Genomic DNA, 17788 nt, shown 5'->3' with positions numbered 1-17788 from the left:
CAATAGCATGTGGCAAGTTACATGCACTGACTCCCTCTTCAATCTCAGCATTTTTGTCAGATAAGAAAAATTTTTCTGATGTTCCTTTAACTTCTACTTAAATTTCGCATTTTCTCTATGAAAGTGTATCTAGGAGTGATGAAGTTTCCCTTATTTGACCAAATATTTATTCACTTTTTGCATTAAAAATGTGCCTTTCAAAAATATACTCCCCATATTTTGCTTTATTTAAAAACAGATAGGATGCATATTATATTAAATGGGACATACTAGCTTGGCTTCCTCATGATTTGCTTGAATTTGGAGAAACTATGACAAATTTAACTCAAAATCTCCTAGGCAAGCAAATCGCTTGCCTTTCTTTACCCCAAAATGTTCCCCCCCTCCTCTTGCAACTGCTTTCAGATGTACTCCTCAGTTTAATTCCAGTGCTAGCAAACTGATCAAGGCAAATTTCACAGGGCTTCCTGACTCTAATCTTTCCCGGTTATAATCCATTTTACAGCTGCTGGCATAATTTCTAATACTATCTTAAGAACCTAGATAAATTCAGGCTCTTCAGTATGGCACATTCAAATGCCACAAACAACAGATTCTTTACCTCCATCCTGCTCCTCATCAGTTGCTAGCAACCACTACACTTCCATGCCTGGCTTCTTCATCACCCTCCGCTAAGTCCAATTATTAGACATTCTTGTGATCAAACAGACCTGACACCAAATCACCCTGCCTTCACTTGAGTCCTCTGTTTTTCTTATCAAGCATGTAAGCAGGTTTTGTCTCATTACTTTTTCCTTGGTCTATTTCCAATATATTCTCATCATTACACATTTCTGTATTTGTCTGTGTCCTAGCTTAGAAGTCCCATGAGGCAAGGGATCTCCTACTGAAATTTATTTCAAGAAACCATTGGCGACTGGGCCTCTACACTATCAGTTACTCTAACCACTGAATGATCTGCCTCAAGAGTTGAAGGCATGTAAGAAACCTAGATCCCTGCTGAATCAGGTAAGGAGTGGAATCTGGAGCACATCTGTACACCCTCTCAAAGTAATTTGAGGCCCACAACTCTCTTTTGCTTTATGTTATCATCTATCTGTATCTATATCTTTTTTTTTCCAATTTATTTATTTTCAGAAAAACAGTATTCATTATTTTTTCACCACACCCAGTGCATCTGTATCTATATCTTATAAACTTTCAAATCTTTTGCTGTAAAAACTCATGAAAAAATAATGGAAGGGAACATAATAAATGTTAACAGCAGTCACCTCTTGGAAAATTACAAAAATAGCAACTGGGAATGGCAGGGTTGGGGTTGGTGATGGGAAATGATAGAGAAAATGATAACATGGACTCTTTCTTAAATTTGGGGGGGCACTGATTCTTTATAATCTTCAGTACTTCCTAAATATTCCACAACTAACATAAAAATCTACAATAAGATATACGAGTAGTTTGACATGGGAAGCATGACAATCAAATCTGGCATGGATAAAATTTTAAAACTGAGTGCAAGGTTTATGATTTAGTATTTAAAAACTTCCTGAAAGGCAAAATCCTCTATGTTTTTAGATTTTCAAAAATATCTAATGATACAGAATCTTGAATTGACAAACCAAGATAAACGTTACCATAATTCTCCCCCTGAAGAAATACTTAACCCCATGCAAAATTTACTTGTTGCCATCCTGTCCTCTGGTTTGAAATACTATCCATATAGAGACTCCCCTCTTCCTGCCTCCCCTATTCTACATTCATATATCCAACTGCCTGCTCAAAGTCCAATCTCAACCTATCCAAGGCAGAATCCAATCTACACCCTCCAATTTGTTCCTCTACTGGTTTTCTGAAATCTCAACTAATAGCATCACCATCTTTGCTCAAAATCAGGGTCATTCTTCCTTTCTTCCCATCTAATCCATCACCAAATTGTCAGCTTCGCCACCAAAAAAGGCATCCTGAATCTGACTTCTCCCTACAACTACCAACCCAGTCCAGGCTCTCACCATCTTTCACCTAGATGACTGTAATAGTCTCCCTTATTTTATCCCGCTATAGCCTGTTCCCCATCTACTAGACAAATAGCAAACCCTGTCACTCCCTTGCTTAAAACCCTCCAATGGCTTACCATCGCATTCAGAATAAAATCTAAATTTTGTGGGCTCACAATCCAAGCAGTTAGGCCCTTGCCACTCTACCTTATCCCCTGCCATTCCCTACCACACTCAAGGGACTCACTTCAGTCTTACTGCATTCTCTCTCGTCATATAAGCTCATTCCTGCTTGGAGACTAGTTTTCTTGTTCCTTCCTTCAAAATGCTTTTTTTATCTTGGTGATTTTCTCATCATTCAAGGTCATTATTCCCCAATGACCCTATAACTTTGTTTTGTACCCCAACGTATAACCATCACCTGAGATGGTGACTGGCACGTGGGTCTTCAGTAAATATTTGTGAATGGGTGGTTGAAAAGCAGCTAAATATTCAATCAAGCTTTCTGGGCATGAAAACAGTTGTTCCGAATGATCCATACTTTTGCAATGGCAACTCCTCCCCCCTCTCCTCCTCAAAAAGACCCGGATAATCAAGCATCTACCAAAAAACCTCCAACCCCAAATCTTAGAATCTGCCACAATTTAGAAGTCTGTGCTCTGTATGAGCTGTGCAAAAACAGGAAACAGAGCCTGAGCCTCACAGATATGGAGTGTTTATGTATACACACACCAAGCAGGACTGTCCCCTTTGGAGACTTTTCACCTTGAAGCCAGCCCTGTGTGTGCATGTGCTGGGCTACAGAATAAGCAGAGAACTGGTGTGAGTTCCCCTGTGTTAACACACTCCAAGATACGGCTCTGCCATCTCTCCTGTGAGAGTGCTGACTCACTCACAGCCTCTGTGCCTCTACCAAAAAGCAGCTTTATAGTTTTCTTTACTACAAAAATAAAGAATTAGTCTACTAAGACCAATCTCAATAAAACTGGCCAAACTAGTATTCAGTGCCAGGTAGCAAAGGCAACTTGAGATAAAAATGAATAGCAACCAGATCAAAATGTCAAGTAAAAAGGCTCATAAACTCTGAATTTTGTCAAAGTGAAGCAAAGAATTCAAGTTTCAATTTTTGTGGCTCAAGACATTATAAATCTTATGTAAACCTTCCAATGGACCATAAGAACAGGAACAGTTTGTGGAGTATGATTATTTGGGCTCAATTATTGTTGAAGAAATATACATTTAACAATGACTCTTAATAACTATATTTATATCAAGCTGTTTCTTCTTCAAATATTTTTTACTGTGTTTAGCTAGGAAATACTGATGCATGCTTTCTTGTTTTGAGTATATTATAAATGTGACTGTATCAGCAAAACTAAACTTTAGGTGTGGCTAATCAAATTTGAATAGTACAAGAATAGTGTGTGTGTGTGTATAGAATAAGGCCTCTAAATGATTTTAAATGAGATGATGATAATATTGTTTAAAGTAATATTAACATCATACGTGTGTGCATGTGTGAATACAGATATACACAGATAAAGAGAGATAATGAATGAATTAATGAATGAATGCAAGAAAGAATGATAATGGATAGGAATCAGACCAACCTTTCCTTGCACTGTTAATTACTTTACTATGAAGATGTGTCCAAACTTCTAAAGAATTTCCTGGTTTGTATTAAAACGCACTTCAAAAAGACCATGAAAACAGATATTTAGTTGACAAGCTACAATGGGGTTCAGAAAAAGACACAGTGAATATAGACTAAGGTGCAATATCATGCTGGTGATTTTTCTTTTTTAAAACGTAAGCCACTAATTTTTTGAGAAAAAAATTTTAAACCAAAGGTTGCATATTAATATTACACACAAACTGAAACATGTGACTTTTAGCACAGTGTATACATGCTTACATAAAACTCTAATATTTACACATTTAAAACAATTTCCATTTAACATATGAAAGTTCTGAAATACATAAAAGCATTAATATTTTCTATAAAACTACAATTAGAACATCAATTTGCTACAAGCATATAAAACATCAAGTGCTTTCTTGGAGTTTCAAGTTTCCTCTTTAAAACAAGATCTTGCTTGCATATATCATCTTTCTCCAGTAATCAGTAAGGACTTTTTTTTCCCCAAGAGATTATTTTCCAGATACATTATAAGCTCAAGAAAACGGACCCAACAATTATGCAATATAATTATGTCATAACAACTTAATTGCACATATGCTTTAAAGTAGGTTTGGATGACGTTCTCGAACACTTTGGTATATATTCCTTAGGGACTTCTATTAGAAATAACAGGAATTTTAAGTCCCCTCAATCCCCATTTTGCTTTAAAAATGGACAAGTCTTTGGTTAAAGTTCTGTATTTTGGGCATTTATGATTAATAAAAATGGTCCCCAAACCAATAAATGGCGCTGATGTGATATTATCAGCTTACAAGACTTCATTTAACTTGTTTCTGATGAAGTGGAAGGCTAAAGATATCCATTTATTATAACACATCATTGATAGTTTAAATCTTCCATCTATACGCAGAGAAATCAATAGGTGAGTCAGTATTTCTCTGTCATTTTGTGTTATAATCTAAACTGTACAGTAACTGCAGTAACTAGAGATACTGTTCCACAGTACATGTGATGACGATTGGAAAGAGGAGTAGCATTAAATTTAGAGTTAGCTTACCGAGAATAAGTCAGTATTAGACTGTACAGTAATTCTGCATTAACTATAGTAGGTTGGCAGGTAATGCTTATTTAAAAACCCCATACCATTCCATTTACAAGAGAAATTGTTGCAAATGTATAAAACAGCAGATATACAAGAACACCAAACGTACTTTATTAGCACAAAAAAGCAGCCATAACAAGGCACAGCAAGCAGAAACGTACATTAGCAGTCAAAGGGTTAGTGTTGCATACAAATATAGCTTTTCTTTTTTGTAGCCTTGGCAATAGCCATCAGGATGTAAAAGAACTTTCTGTAGCAGCAGGTAAGGAAACCAAGGAGCACTCACCAGTGGTACAGAGCACATTAACAAAAAGACACAAGAATGGATTTGACTAGTGCAAAATGTCTAGGACAGAACTGTAAATTCAGTTCAATACTAAGAAGCAAACACTAGGACTTGGTATTACTTCCAAAATAGCTCACTTAATTAGTATTGCATAATATTCTAAGTGACAAAAAGGTGCTAAGTAAAGTTATTTACAGATACAACAGTTGTACAGTACCTTTTAAATCTGCAATTAGGGTTTCGGATTTTCCATTAGAAATTAACTGCACTGAAATTCTACAAATTGTACTTAAGCAATTCAGCTACGAGCGTTTACAACAAAGAGCTAAACAGTGCCGTCCAAATTGTTCACTGCAGTTTAAAAATCATCTCAACATCAGCCACCACCGCTGTTATCATATACGGACTTGTTTGGGCATCTTCTAGTCTCACGTTCTTCATGGTTCACAAACGCATCATGGGCACAGGAAAAGATCCAACTTCTAACTAATCAACGAGTAGACCACACACACTAACTTAAGAACTCACACACAGGACTACACCGCAGCTCTTCCCAATGTGTTTTACGTTAAAGCACTCATTCAAAATAAAATGAATACCTAAGGCCTTGAAATAAATCGACTACCAACTTTATAAGCCTGAACTTTTAAAAGCAACTATTTAGAAAACCTGGTTGGCTTAACAGTACCTTTTGCAGAAGAGACCGGAGACTGACTATAAACTCTATCAACACTTAAGTGAACTGCACTCTGCCCTTCTGGCCAGAAAATTGCATTTTTCTTTTTTCTTCAAGGAAGGCAGTCTTTATTTTTTGGACTTCCAAAGCTTGATCTATAGTAACTACAAACAGCGCTACTTTTGGAAGGTTATAGAAAAATTCTTAGAAAAAATAACAATTTCAAACATTAGTCACACTGTTGAAATACTCTTCCAATATTAATAATTTGTTCTTCAGTAAGAAATAGAATTCTTCATAGCAAATGCCCCCGAGTTGCTTCACTCAATTGCAACAGTCATTATAAACCAAACCGTTCGCTCGATGGACAAAATGCCTTCGCAGCCTTACTCAACACCTGTAGCTCTGTCCTCTGTTGTCTCAAATAGGCACCACATTTATCTGAGGAAGTAACAGCAGATCGCATCTGACAGATACTAACACTAAGCCTACATACTGCACTGAAAGACACCTAACACTGACACGTGTGCTTGCTATAGGTGTACTGTCTGGTGCACAGAAAAGCAGATCTAGATAATGCCCACTGGGGGCAGGAGAGTTTACTTCGCCTTGACTGGTTCTCGTTCTAACCAGCGAACTCTAACTTTTTGCTTGTAATGATACTCTTTCAAAAAATCCTGCAACATTGATGGTAAAGGAAGCCCATCAATTCCATCATACGTAGTGCATCTACAGATTACTGCACGGCAGATATACTGCAGACTAAAAGGGAAAGTCCTGTTTAGTGATATAGTAAGCAAGGGTTCAAAAAACATGCAAGAACTGGGATCTTTATAATGTTCCAAAAGTCCTGTTACAGTGGAGGAGTGAAATACACAAGGGTCATGGGCGTCAAAACTAAAGTTGTGATTCCACTGTTCAATTCGGGCATGCAGGGACCTGTTGTAGCGACGGAAGCTCACAGAGAAGAGGTAGTCCTCTTGCGCAGAGTCCCTGAGCAAGAATGTGCCTTCAGGTTTCCCTTCAAGGAGGGCTTCTGCTTCGTAACGGTCCATCACTCCCCAGTAACAGGGATTCCCTGTAATCTGGAGCAAGTCAGGCACGAGGCAGTGTATGTAATCGATCTGCGTATGGACTTTCCAAGCTCCCTGTCTGCTAACGTGGGCATGGCTGTCTCCGGACACCTGACGTTGCTTCTGCCTACGTGACTGCAGACACAGGGTGGTAGTGTCCTCTTCTGAGTCACAATTAGCTTGTGGAATTGCACTACTGTCCCCACTTACTTCAGTCATTCCAGGAGCTAACTTTGGTCCCAGTTTATATAACGGATTAACCTGTGCGGTGGCTTCAAAGGTATGTATTTGTGCATTGGGCGGAGGGTCAACCCCCTCTTCAATACTGAGCCGTCTTCTCTCTCGAAGCCTATCTTCTTCATCTTCCGTGGAAACCAAGGATGGGTCAAACGTATCAAAAAATGTCGAGTGTGGGCTCACAGGGGCTGTATGCTGTTTAATCAAATGCCATTTTTGGGCTAAATCTGAGCCAGCAGGAAAAGGGCATTTCTCAAGCATTAATTCAGAAAGGTGTATTTTTCTTTTATTAGAAAAGAGGGGTTTTGACTGCTTGCTGTAAGTTCTCATGGGAAAACACAAGCCCACAGTGTCCTGCAACCTCTGTCTCAGAGAGCGGCTCCCCACAGTTCTGCTGGACACGCTGTCCATGTCATGCACAGAGCTCACACCATACCGCCTCTCTCTCCTTTGAAGTCCGCTTCGAGTTCTACCGAACTTTTTATCAGTATCCAATGAACTCTGTGTCTTTGTAGAACAGGAATGTTTTTTCTTCCCACCCCATGGAGCATGCCGAGAGTAGGAATCCCTTCTTGCAAGTCTCGCTCCTGGGGTGACACAGGAATCATTATCCTTTTCAATGCTTATTTCAACAATCTGAGGAATTTCAGTGGCACAGTTTTGGTTTCTCCTTGAAGAATTCTTGGAAGGGCTTAATCCCAGTTGTAAGGCAACGTTTTCTCTTAAGGGACTGCTTTGTTGCTGAGGAGCTGAGTCTCCTGTACTGATGTTTCTCTCTTTCACAGACAAACATCTATTGGAGTTCATGTCCACATTTTCACTACGGCTCCCTCCCTCGTGACTGAAGAGATTCTGACACCTGTATTTGAAGTTATTCCACATCTTTCCCACTTTATCCATTGATTATAATATCTAAAGACAAAACAGGAAGAGGAGAAACTGGAGTTAAGGTGGTGCATGCAAACACAACTGACAGCAAACCCCACGCCCACCCCACAATTGGAAATTTTGGTGATGCTGGTCAGGAATGCCCCCCCTTCCATGCCCTGCTGAAACAAGGAGGCAGACACTCCTGGGAGCTGCTGGTAGTCCTAAGGTCGCCGTCCCTCTGCCCGCAGCACTCAGGGCACCATTAGTCAGGCCAGTCCTCACTCCCCATTTCGTTTCAGGCGGAATACCCAGCTCTCGCAGGAAAAGAAACAAACCCTCTCAATTAAACTCTGGGTTCTTTTTCCCACGCATCAACCTAATTTCATCATGATACTGATTTCTGTGTCCTTACTACAAATAATTCGGGCACTGCCTCAAGTATTACTGAGGGAAAATATGTTCTGTATTGCTGAAATGGATCTGTATTCCACTGCTCCAAAGTTGAAATCAGGACATCTGTGCAACACATCAAAATCAGTTAAAAAATCCTGAGATAATATTCTTCCCTATTTCACTTACCAACTGCTATATTCCACTCATCTGACAATGTAAAGATTACAGATCAATCACTTGTGAAAATTCAGTACCTTCCCTCCCTACTCTGCAATGTATTAAATTTTTTCTGTGATTTTAAAGAAGCAGTTGGAGTAGAAAGGCAAATTAGGAAAAAAATAAAGAAAATATTTAGATTTTAAATGGAAAGGTGTCTCTCAGCTTCCCAATTCTTTATCCCGGAAGAGCGTGGAAATAATAAAGTAACAGAAAAGGCTATGATACTGAAATAATTAACAAAATAAAACAAAAAATATTTATTTTGGCATCTTTTATTTTTGCTCCTTAAAAAAAAAATGAGAGCAGATTATTGCACTTCATAAATAAATTTACGACTCTAACACAGACTGGCTCATTCAATAAAAGTCAACATTCTAGAAGAAAGAGAAAAATGTAAACTTAAAGTTCAGCTGGGTTTTTGTCACAACAGAATAGCAGATTAAAAAAAAAAAATCTTTCTTTCTATTTTGCCACTTAATAAGTATGGCACACCCCCCTCCCCAATTTTTTGTTCATGTTTATTATCTCATCATGTACTACTTTTCAGTTTAGAATCAGTACTGGAAAACTGTGGATTTTTTTTTTTTTTTTAACAGCGATGAGAGGCATTAGAGCTGATTCTCCCATTGCTGTGATTAATATTCTTCATGATAAATACTTGGATTTTCAAGACATTGACTACGGTTAAGACTACAATAAAAAATAAACTTTATGTATTTCGTTTTAGTTTCTTCCGGAAAGGGTTCCTGGACTAATGATAATGCCAACATAGAGAATTTAAGTCTATGAATTCATAAAATACACCTTCAAATTATTCTTCACTGCAAGCATACCGCTAGGTATATAGGAGTTTGCATGGTAGGTGGTATATATATTCTACTATAATCTGTTAGATGGATTGGATTTGAATCTTTAAATCTTAATAAACTCTATCAGAACATCTGCCTCCTCCCCTTTGCAAATATCTTTTTTGTAAGCTTTTTTTGAAGTTTACGCTATTTGAACATGACATGCCTTGTTGTTATCACTTCTTCTTTTTTTTTGACATTAAGATTCTGTCCTTCGCTCACAGTCCATTTACACCTGGGGCTAATCCCTGCCTTATTCTTGGTGACTCCAACATCTTTGTAGATGTACTCTTCCAATATCCTCAGTCCCTTCTAATCTACTTTTCTTCTCAGTTCTTTCTTTCTTTAAGATTGTATTTATTTATTTGACAGAGAGAGCAGGGGCAGGGGGAGTGGCAGGCAGGCAGAGAGGGAGAAGCAGGCTCCCTGCGCAGCAGGGAGCCCAATGTGGGGCTCTATCCCAGGGCCCTGGGATCATGATCCAAGCAGAAGGCAAATGCTTAACTGACTGAGCCACCCAGGCGCCCCTCAGTTCTTTATTTTTAAGCTGCTTTTAAAAATCTACCTAATTCATATATTTATACAGGTCTACCTTGGAGATAGTATTATAGGTTTGGTTCCAGACTATGAAATAAAGTGAGTACTGAAATAAAGCAGGTCAAATGAATTTTCTGGTTTCCCAGTGCACAGAAATGTTTACATGACATTGTGGTCTATTAAGTGTTCAACAGTAGAAGGTCTAAAAAAAAAAACAAACCAAAAAACCAATGTATATACCTTATTAAAAAATGCTTTATTGCTAAAAATGCTAACCAGTTTTCAGTAAGTTGCAATCACCATAGATCACCGTAACAAATATAATAGCAATAATAATAATGAAAAAGCTTTAAATATTCCAAGAATTACCAAAATGGGGCACAGAGACATTGGGCAAATGCTGCTGGAAATAACAGCACCGACAGACATGCTGGACAATACCTCAGACTTTCAAGTTAAAACATGCAGTCTCTGCAAGGTGCAATAAAGTGGAATGTGATAAAATGAAGTGTCCTGCAGTCTATTTTTCAAAAGGTGTCCTTATTTTCAAAAGATAACCCACCTCATGCTCTGACTGACCCCCTTCGATAAATTTCTCCAGGCTCTACCTCTAGTTCTATCCAAGGTGAAAGAGCAACAGTCAGGAGGATCCTGAGCATACAGACTGAACAAGTATCCCAGTGTTCCGCTTTATAATTCACCTTCTGAACGAACCGGTTCCTCTCATGACTGAGCCAGCAATATAAATTGCTTTGTCTCCTTTTAACATCCTCATTTGCAAGCATTTGTATTGTTTTCTCCATTCTGTTAATTTCTAGCTACCTGCCTCTACCAAAAATTTGTTAACCCATTAGGCTTACTTCTTGTGGGTTTATGCTTTATATATTTTTTTATTCCTTTAATTTTAGTTGGGTTCCAGGAATAAATAGAGTTAAAATGCCAATGTTCAATAGGACATTTAACTGCAAAGTCCCCTTTTCACTGTTAAAGAGAGTGAATAGTACACCACACAGTCCCCCCTCCCCCAGATGAGTGATTCTTTCCAAATGGAGAAATACCAATTTCCCCCCTGGAGGGAGGGATCCACACAATAAACACTGGCTACATAATAAATCACCTGGAAGGCTTCTGAAACTACCTGATACACAAGCCCCTCCTAAGAGACTGTGATTTCACTGGTTTGGAGATGGGTCTGGACACTGGTGTTTGTTTTTTATTTTTGTTTTTTTAAATAAGCTCTTTGGGTGATTCTACAGTAGAGAAGGAAAACCACTGACTAAGGATACTCCAGCCACAGGCTCCAATGGTAGCTCTGAAAGAGAGAAGTAAAAAGGACACTGCTCCAGGGCAGTTGGCAGGATGTGAGTAGTTCTAAATAAACTACCTACCACAATCTCATCACTGTTTCTCTTGGTCTTATTTTTGCCATGTACCCAAGAGGCCTGCAGAGTCTTAAGAAAGACTGTCTATAGCAGTGCTTCTATAACCATCCAGAATGAAGAGGCAAGTTCTCTTTTTAATTTCGCAGACCAATTCTTTTGTAAGACAAGTATAAATTATTAGGAAAAATGAAATGTAAAAAAAGACATTTAAAATATAAGTGCCAATTTTCTTATTAGACTGAACAGAAATAAAATAACTATCAAATAGCTATAAAATATTTTAAATGCTTACTTTTAATTCCTGTACTTAATTTGTCAGAGACTGGCAACAAACTGTACACACGTTGATGGCCCTTGCTCTGAACAGCTCTCATCTGGAGCGTGCTATCCAACACATATGGTCACTGTGCCCCTGAAATGTGGTTTGTGCCATACTGAAATGACTAATAGTTTGTATATAATTGGCTAAATACATTATTAAAATTAATTTCTCTGCTTTTTACTTCTTAAATGTGGCTACTAAAAGATTAAATATTACATGTATGGTCCAAATTGTATTTCTATTGGCCAGTACTGATCTAGAACAGGGGAAAAACAGACCATAGCCCAAGTGGACAGATCTGGCTTATGGCCTGTTTCTGTATGGACCCCAGCCAAGAATGGTTTTTACATTTTTAAAGGGATTAAAAAAAAAAAAAAGCAACCCACAAAGAACATTCGACAGAGACCACATGTAGCCTGCAAAGCCTAAAATATTTTCTATCTGGCCTCTTACAGAGGAAAGTTTGCTGACCCTAGTCTAAAGTATGTAAGATTATAAACCATACCGCTGTAGACACCAGAAGCCTCTCTTCTTCACGTTTATAAGATAAATTCCAGGGCAATTTACAGATATTTGATAAGCAAACCATACCTGAAAGATGACTGTCCATTTTAGTTTTGTAGAAGTTGTATAAACAAGTGGGACCTGCAGAAAACACATGTATGTGCCAGGTTACAGAAGGCAGTTTGACTCTGAACCTGTGGTGCAGTTTCATAGAGAATGAAATTCTGTGTATTCTCCAATCCTCATCTCTGCTGTGAGATTGCATTGTGACAAAATATTCTAATTTAAAGAAGGACTATTATGCTTCCACATCCCTTAGGGACAGAAAGCTGCCTTTTCTTGATGTGGGGAATGCCGTGTGGGTGGCTGTGATACTGCAAAGAATAAAACACTGACACAATTCAGAGAAAAGTCCAAGTAAGAAGAATCAGGAAGGCACTTCCATGATCTTAATATTTACAATGTCAGTTTTGAGGTTCTTTGGTTTGGTTTGTCATTAAATTTTTGAAAAGCGTATTCAGCTGAAACCTTTTGAGACCTAACTTACAAGTCTAGTACTTTAGGCCTTTATATGAAGTCACACAAGACTTAAAAAAGTGTTATATTTCAAAGGTACTGATTCTAGAATATAGATACAACAGCCATTACCAGCTTTCACATTTCTACACCAGCACAGCTAGCCTTAAAACTATTCAAAGCAAATTTCTAAAAAGTCATTGCTTCCTCCAAGGACTATCATAATTTAAAACTGGTTTTATAATTGTTATAAGTTGAAGAGTTTTTGTTGAAAAATGATACCTGACAGGATAAGCTACAAGTCAAAATTATGGAAAATTAGAGGTGAAATTCCATTACTACAAAAATTTACATACATAAAAAAATAAGGACTATAGGTAATGGCCCTCTTCATGCCAAGTAGTATCTTTTACAAAATTTCCACAGAAAAAAATAATTGAAACAGTTCCTGGGGTTCATTTCAATGGGACTTAACCCATACTTTATTAGAAATCAATTAAATTCAGTAAGTTTTAAGACTACACGGCCTGCCACAGTGGTAAAGAGGAGGACTATAACCCAACCCACAGCCCTCTTCTCCTCCAATTCCATCTTAATTACTTAGTCATGGTAATTCCTGTCCAGTGAAAAGTCTCAGTCACACAGACACATGGATTGATTCAAGTCTTTCTGCGCCAACTTCAGTCAGGTATGAGAGGCAGTTTAGGAGATACAAATTTTAATTGATATTTTGGTGGTACTTTCAATAATTTTTACAAAGAGATAATATAATGTTTAATATTAAGAGTGAGCCAGAGGGCGCCTGGTGGCTCAGTGGGTTAAAGCCTCTGCCTTCGACTCAGGTCATGATCTCAGGGTCCTGGGATCGAGCCCCACATCGGGCTCTCTGCTCGGCGGGGAGCCTGCTTCCTCCTCTCTCTCTCTCCTGCCTCTCTGCCTACTTGTGATCTCTCTGTCAAATAAATAAATAAAATCTTAAAAAAAAAAAAAAAAAGTGAGCCAGAAATCCAGGGATGCATGGTTGTCATAGCTATAGTCCCTTAAAGAATCTGAGAACCACTTGGGCTTTTTAAAATGCTATTTTATTTATTGATTTATTTGTTGACTTATTGGCAGGGAGGAGAGAGGAAAAGGGAAGGGAGGGGTGGGGGAGGATAGGAAGAGAGAGAATCTCAAGAAGGCTTCACACACAGCATGGAGCCCAACACGGAGTTTGATCTCACAACTCTGAGAACATGACCTGAGCATGAGGAATTGGACACTTAATACAATGAGCCACCTAGATGCCCCCCAAATGTTATTTAACTGTTACTTATACACTCTACTGTGACATGGTCTGTATTATCTAACTGGATGCATATTTACTTTTTATACTGCTATTTAATATTATGTTCAACTGTATAAAATTACTGTCTTGTGGGTAATAAATGGTCATATAATTTACTTCATATAGTTTATACTTTTACAACACACACAATATATTAATATAGTAGACCATGAACATGTGCATTCAAAAAAGGTGAGGCCCAATGATCTACTACACCCAGATATTCCCGTTCTCATGGGTTGAGTTATACTTTTACTGAGTTAGTTACGTTAGCTTCCAAAACAGGTCATGTTATTTATACTAATTATTGTAATTATGTGATTTGTTAATCAACCTAATGAAATGTGGAGGAGTGGGAGACTGTGTTGAATAACTTTGAAATAGTGAATAAAAAGGGAGATACCCATTATATGTTAAAGATAAAAAATAAAATTAAGTAAAATAAGAGAGGAAAAAAAGGGCAATACCCCGATGAATTAGGTATAAGAAAACAGTAAAGAATTACTGTTAACAAAACAAAAAAAATCCCAATTAGAAAAAATACTGCAAGGAATACTACAAGGAATTCTAAAGTCAGAATGCATCATAAGAGTTCGAATTTTTGTTCTACTTAAAGAACCCAAACTGGAAATCTTAGATGATACATTGTGGGTGTGGCTTCTACAAGGAAAGCAATATACAACTGCAACTAGTGAGCCTACTCTCAAAAGAAAAGATCTTGGTTCCTTAATAAAAACTCTGACAAATGAACATGCAGTCTTATTCTTGAAGTTAGAGTAAAATATTTAAGGTATATATCTCTTTTTCTATATCCCTTCTTGCTTTATTAGACTTTGCAGACTACTGGTCTTAATTGAATCAGATAAGAAGTCTTCCTCAATAACTATTTAATTAAAACTTATAGTAGTGCCAGCAGGGTGTAGTACAAAGTCCTAGAAGTACAGAGACATGACCTAGTTTGAGGGATGGTTAGCAAAGATGACCTCTCTCTGAGGAGATGAGATTTCAAAATTCTATCCTTGAAGGATGAATTAGGACTGTGTTTTACAGGCAGAGTGAAGAGCATTGCAAACAAGCCCAGGCAGGAATGGGCAAAGCCTGAATAATGGCTAAATGCACAGAGACTAGCAAGCGAACAGAAGAATGCACAGGTGAGGCTGAAGGGGTAAGCTCTGGAATCCAGGATCAGAGAACAAGACAGAATGCTATTGCTGCCCTGAAGACTACTGCAGTGGATACATAAGAGCTCCACTGGATAGTGAAAGTGAAAATGGATATGGAATGTTAAGAAGTCAAATCTACAGATTAATGATTCACTGGAAACTGAGGAATGAAGAAGAGACAGGTGTCAAAAACAAAACAAAACAAAACAAAAAACACAACCCTGCCAAGTGTCTGGTTTGGGAAAATGGGTGAATGAACACGCTATTTCAGAGACAGGAGACACAATAGACAAAGCAATTTGGGAAGTGAGGGGTTGGTGAAAGTAACTATTTTCAAGTTAGGAAATGCTGCAGTTGAGTCCCTCATTGCGATATCTAAGTGAAGCCTCACTGGTCCATTAGTGTAGATTCATATAATGGATTACTACATAGTAGGCATGACCAACTACAGCTGTTTGCATCTACATGTGAATCTCAAAAGCAAAATGCTTAGAGAAATTAACAATACAGTCGATATGTACATTATGAACCAATTTACTTAAAAAAAAAAAGGATTTTATTTGTTTATTTGTGAGAGAGCATGAGCAGGGGGAGAGGCAGACAAGGAGCGGAGGAAGAGAGAGACAAGCAGATCCCCTCACTGCGCAGGAAGCCCCGTGCTGGGCTTGATACCATGACCCAGATATCACACCCTAAGCCAAAGTCAGATGCTTACATGACTGAGCCACCCAGGTACCCTTGAATTAATTTACCTTTTAATCAGGCAAATCCCTGTCTTTAGGCATATATGGATAAATAATAAAAATGTAAAAACCAAGAAAATGGCATCCTATTGAAGGGAAGGATAAAGAATTAGGAAGAGGCACTCAGGAAGCTTCGAAAACACTGAGGGAGGCAGTGTACCTGGCTGGGTCAGTAGGTGAAGTATGCAACTCTTGATCTCAGGGTCATGAGTCCAAAACCTTGTGCTAGGCATGGAGCCTACTTAAAAAAATAAAAGAATGAATGAAGAATAAAACACTGATAATTTTCTATTTCTTAGCCTGGGTGATAGGTACGTGGTTTCACTTATTAACTATTCTTTAGACTGATTTACGTTTTATTCATTCTTTTCTGTGCATGACACACTGCATAATAAGAAAAATTTAAATTATGCAGGTCACATTTTGACCACAATGGGAATAACCAAATATTAAACAAAACAACCACTAGGAAAATATAAAGCTCACAACTCAAGTTAAAGAGGGATCCAAAACTGCAAAGTATAGGCCATTTAGAAAACTGTATATTCATATATTGGGAATTTTTTTTCTACATGTCAATTTGGTGATCTTTACTAAAATGATTACTTTAAATTTGGCAATTACATATTCTACACTAGATGGTTACTCCAAAGCAGGAAAGTTAACAACAACACAAAAACCCAACAACAGAACAAAATTTTAAACAGACTTCTCCAATGTGGTAGAGGGGTCAGCAATCTTTTTCTGAAAAGGGCCATAGAACAAGTAAGTGTTTTAGGCTTTCCAGGCCATTTGTTCTCTATGGCATCTACTGAACTCTGCCATTATAGCCTGAACGTAGCCACAGAAAATAAGTACACGAGTAAGTATGACTGTATGTCAATAAAACTTCATTTGTGGCTAGTGAAATTCAAATTTCATGTAATTTTCACTTGCTTTTTTTAAAAAAAAGATTTTATTTATTCATTTGATAGACAGAGATCACAAGTAGGCAGAGAGGCAGGCAGAGAGAGAAGAAGGGAAGCAGGTTCCCTGCTCAGCAGACAGCCTGATGCGGGGCTCACTCCCAGGACCCTGAGATCATGACCTTAGCTGAAGGCAGAGGCTTTACCCTACTGAGCCATCAAGGCACCCCTAATTTTCACTTGTTACAAAATTCCTTTTCTTCTGATTTTTTTTCAACCATTTAAAAATATAAAATTATCCTTACCTCACTGGCTATACAAAAACAAGTGGCAAGCCAGATCTAGCGTCTAGGTCATTGTTTACCAACTTCTGATATGACACATTATAACACTTTTGATACTACATTTACTAAAACTAGTGGTCATTCATTCTATGGAACAATTCAGGGAAAAAACAGTCTAAGAAAATCATTTTAAGTATGTAATGATAAAGGTATATGGATGGTTCCTAGAGCATAACAGTGGAGTAAGTACAAACTATTTCTTGTAAAAATGAAACACACACATACATATTATGAAAGAGTTGAAACACTACGTAAACTACTGAAAAGTCTAACCTCACCTGAAGTTCCACCGCCTTCGCCCCAAGAGAGGACCACTGTTATGTTAGTATGTGTTCTCTCTCTCTCTCTTTTTAAAGATTTTATTTATTTGAGAGAGAAAGTGAGAGAGTGAGCAAGCACATGTGGGGATGAGGGTGGAAAAGCAGAGGGACAGGGAGAAGAGGACTCCCAACTGAGCAGGGAGCCAATGTTCCATCCCAGGACCCTGGGACCATGACCTGAGCCAAAGGCGGATGCTTAACCAGCTGAACCACACAGGCACCCTAGTATGTGTTCTCTTTTATGCAAGAGGCTGTACATAAGATTCTTTTACAATTAAAAAAACTTCTCCGTCTTTATGGCTATATCCCTCCCCATTTCTTGAAAAATGTATATATATATATATTTTTAAATTAGATATGTCAGAGATAGGATCAGACAAATATA

General features: G+C 37.9%; 1 protein-coding gene across 5 annotated transcripts in view; it reads right to left on the bottom strand.

The window, feature by feature from the left end:
- Window positions 1-3693: 3693 nt before the first annotated feature.
- SOCS5 (suppressor of cytokine signaling 5) overlaps window positions 3694-17788 on the bottom strand; it is a 61956-nt gene continuing 47861 nt past the window's right edge. For 4 of the 5 annotated variants that reach the window (XM_044263648.1, XM_044263643.1, XM_044263645.1 and 1 more), the window contains exon 2: window positions 3694-7922. In XM_044263648.1, coding sequence (XP_044119583.1) covers window positions 6300-7910 — 1611 coding nt within the window. In that variant the 5' untranslated portion in view covers window positions 7911-7922 and the 3' untranslated portion in view covers window positions 3694-6299. Of the gene's footprint in view, window positions 7923-12172; window positions 12203-17788 lie in introns of those variants that run through there. The other variant, XM_044263644.1, reaches the window with a different exon arrangement.

Source organism: Neovison vison, chromosome 8, assembly GCF_020171115.1.
Source record: "Neovison vison isolate M4711 chromosome 8, ASM_NN_V1, whole genome shotgun sequence".
NCBI classification, from domain to species: domain Eukaryota; kingdom Metazoa; phylum Chordata; class Mammalia; order Carnivora; family Mustelidae; genus Neogale; species Neogale vison.
Note: the sequence above shows the minus strand (reverse complement) of the source record. Positions and strands in the feature narration are given on the sequence as shown.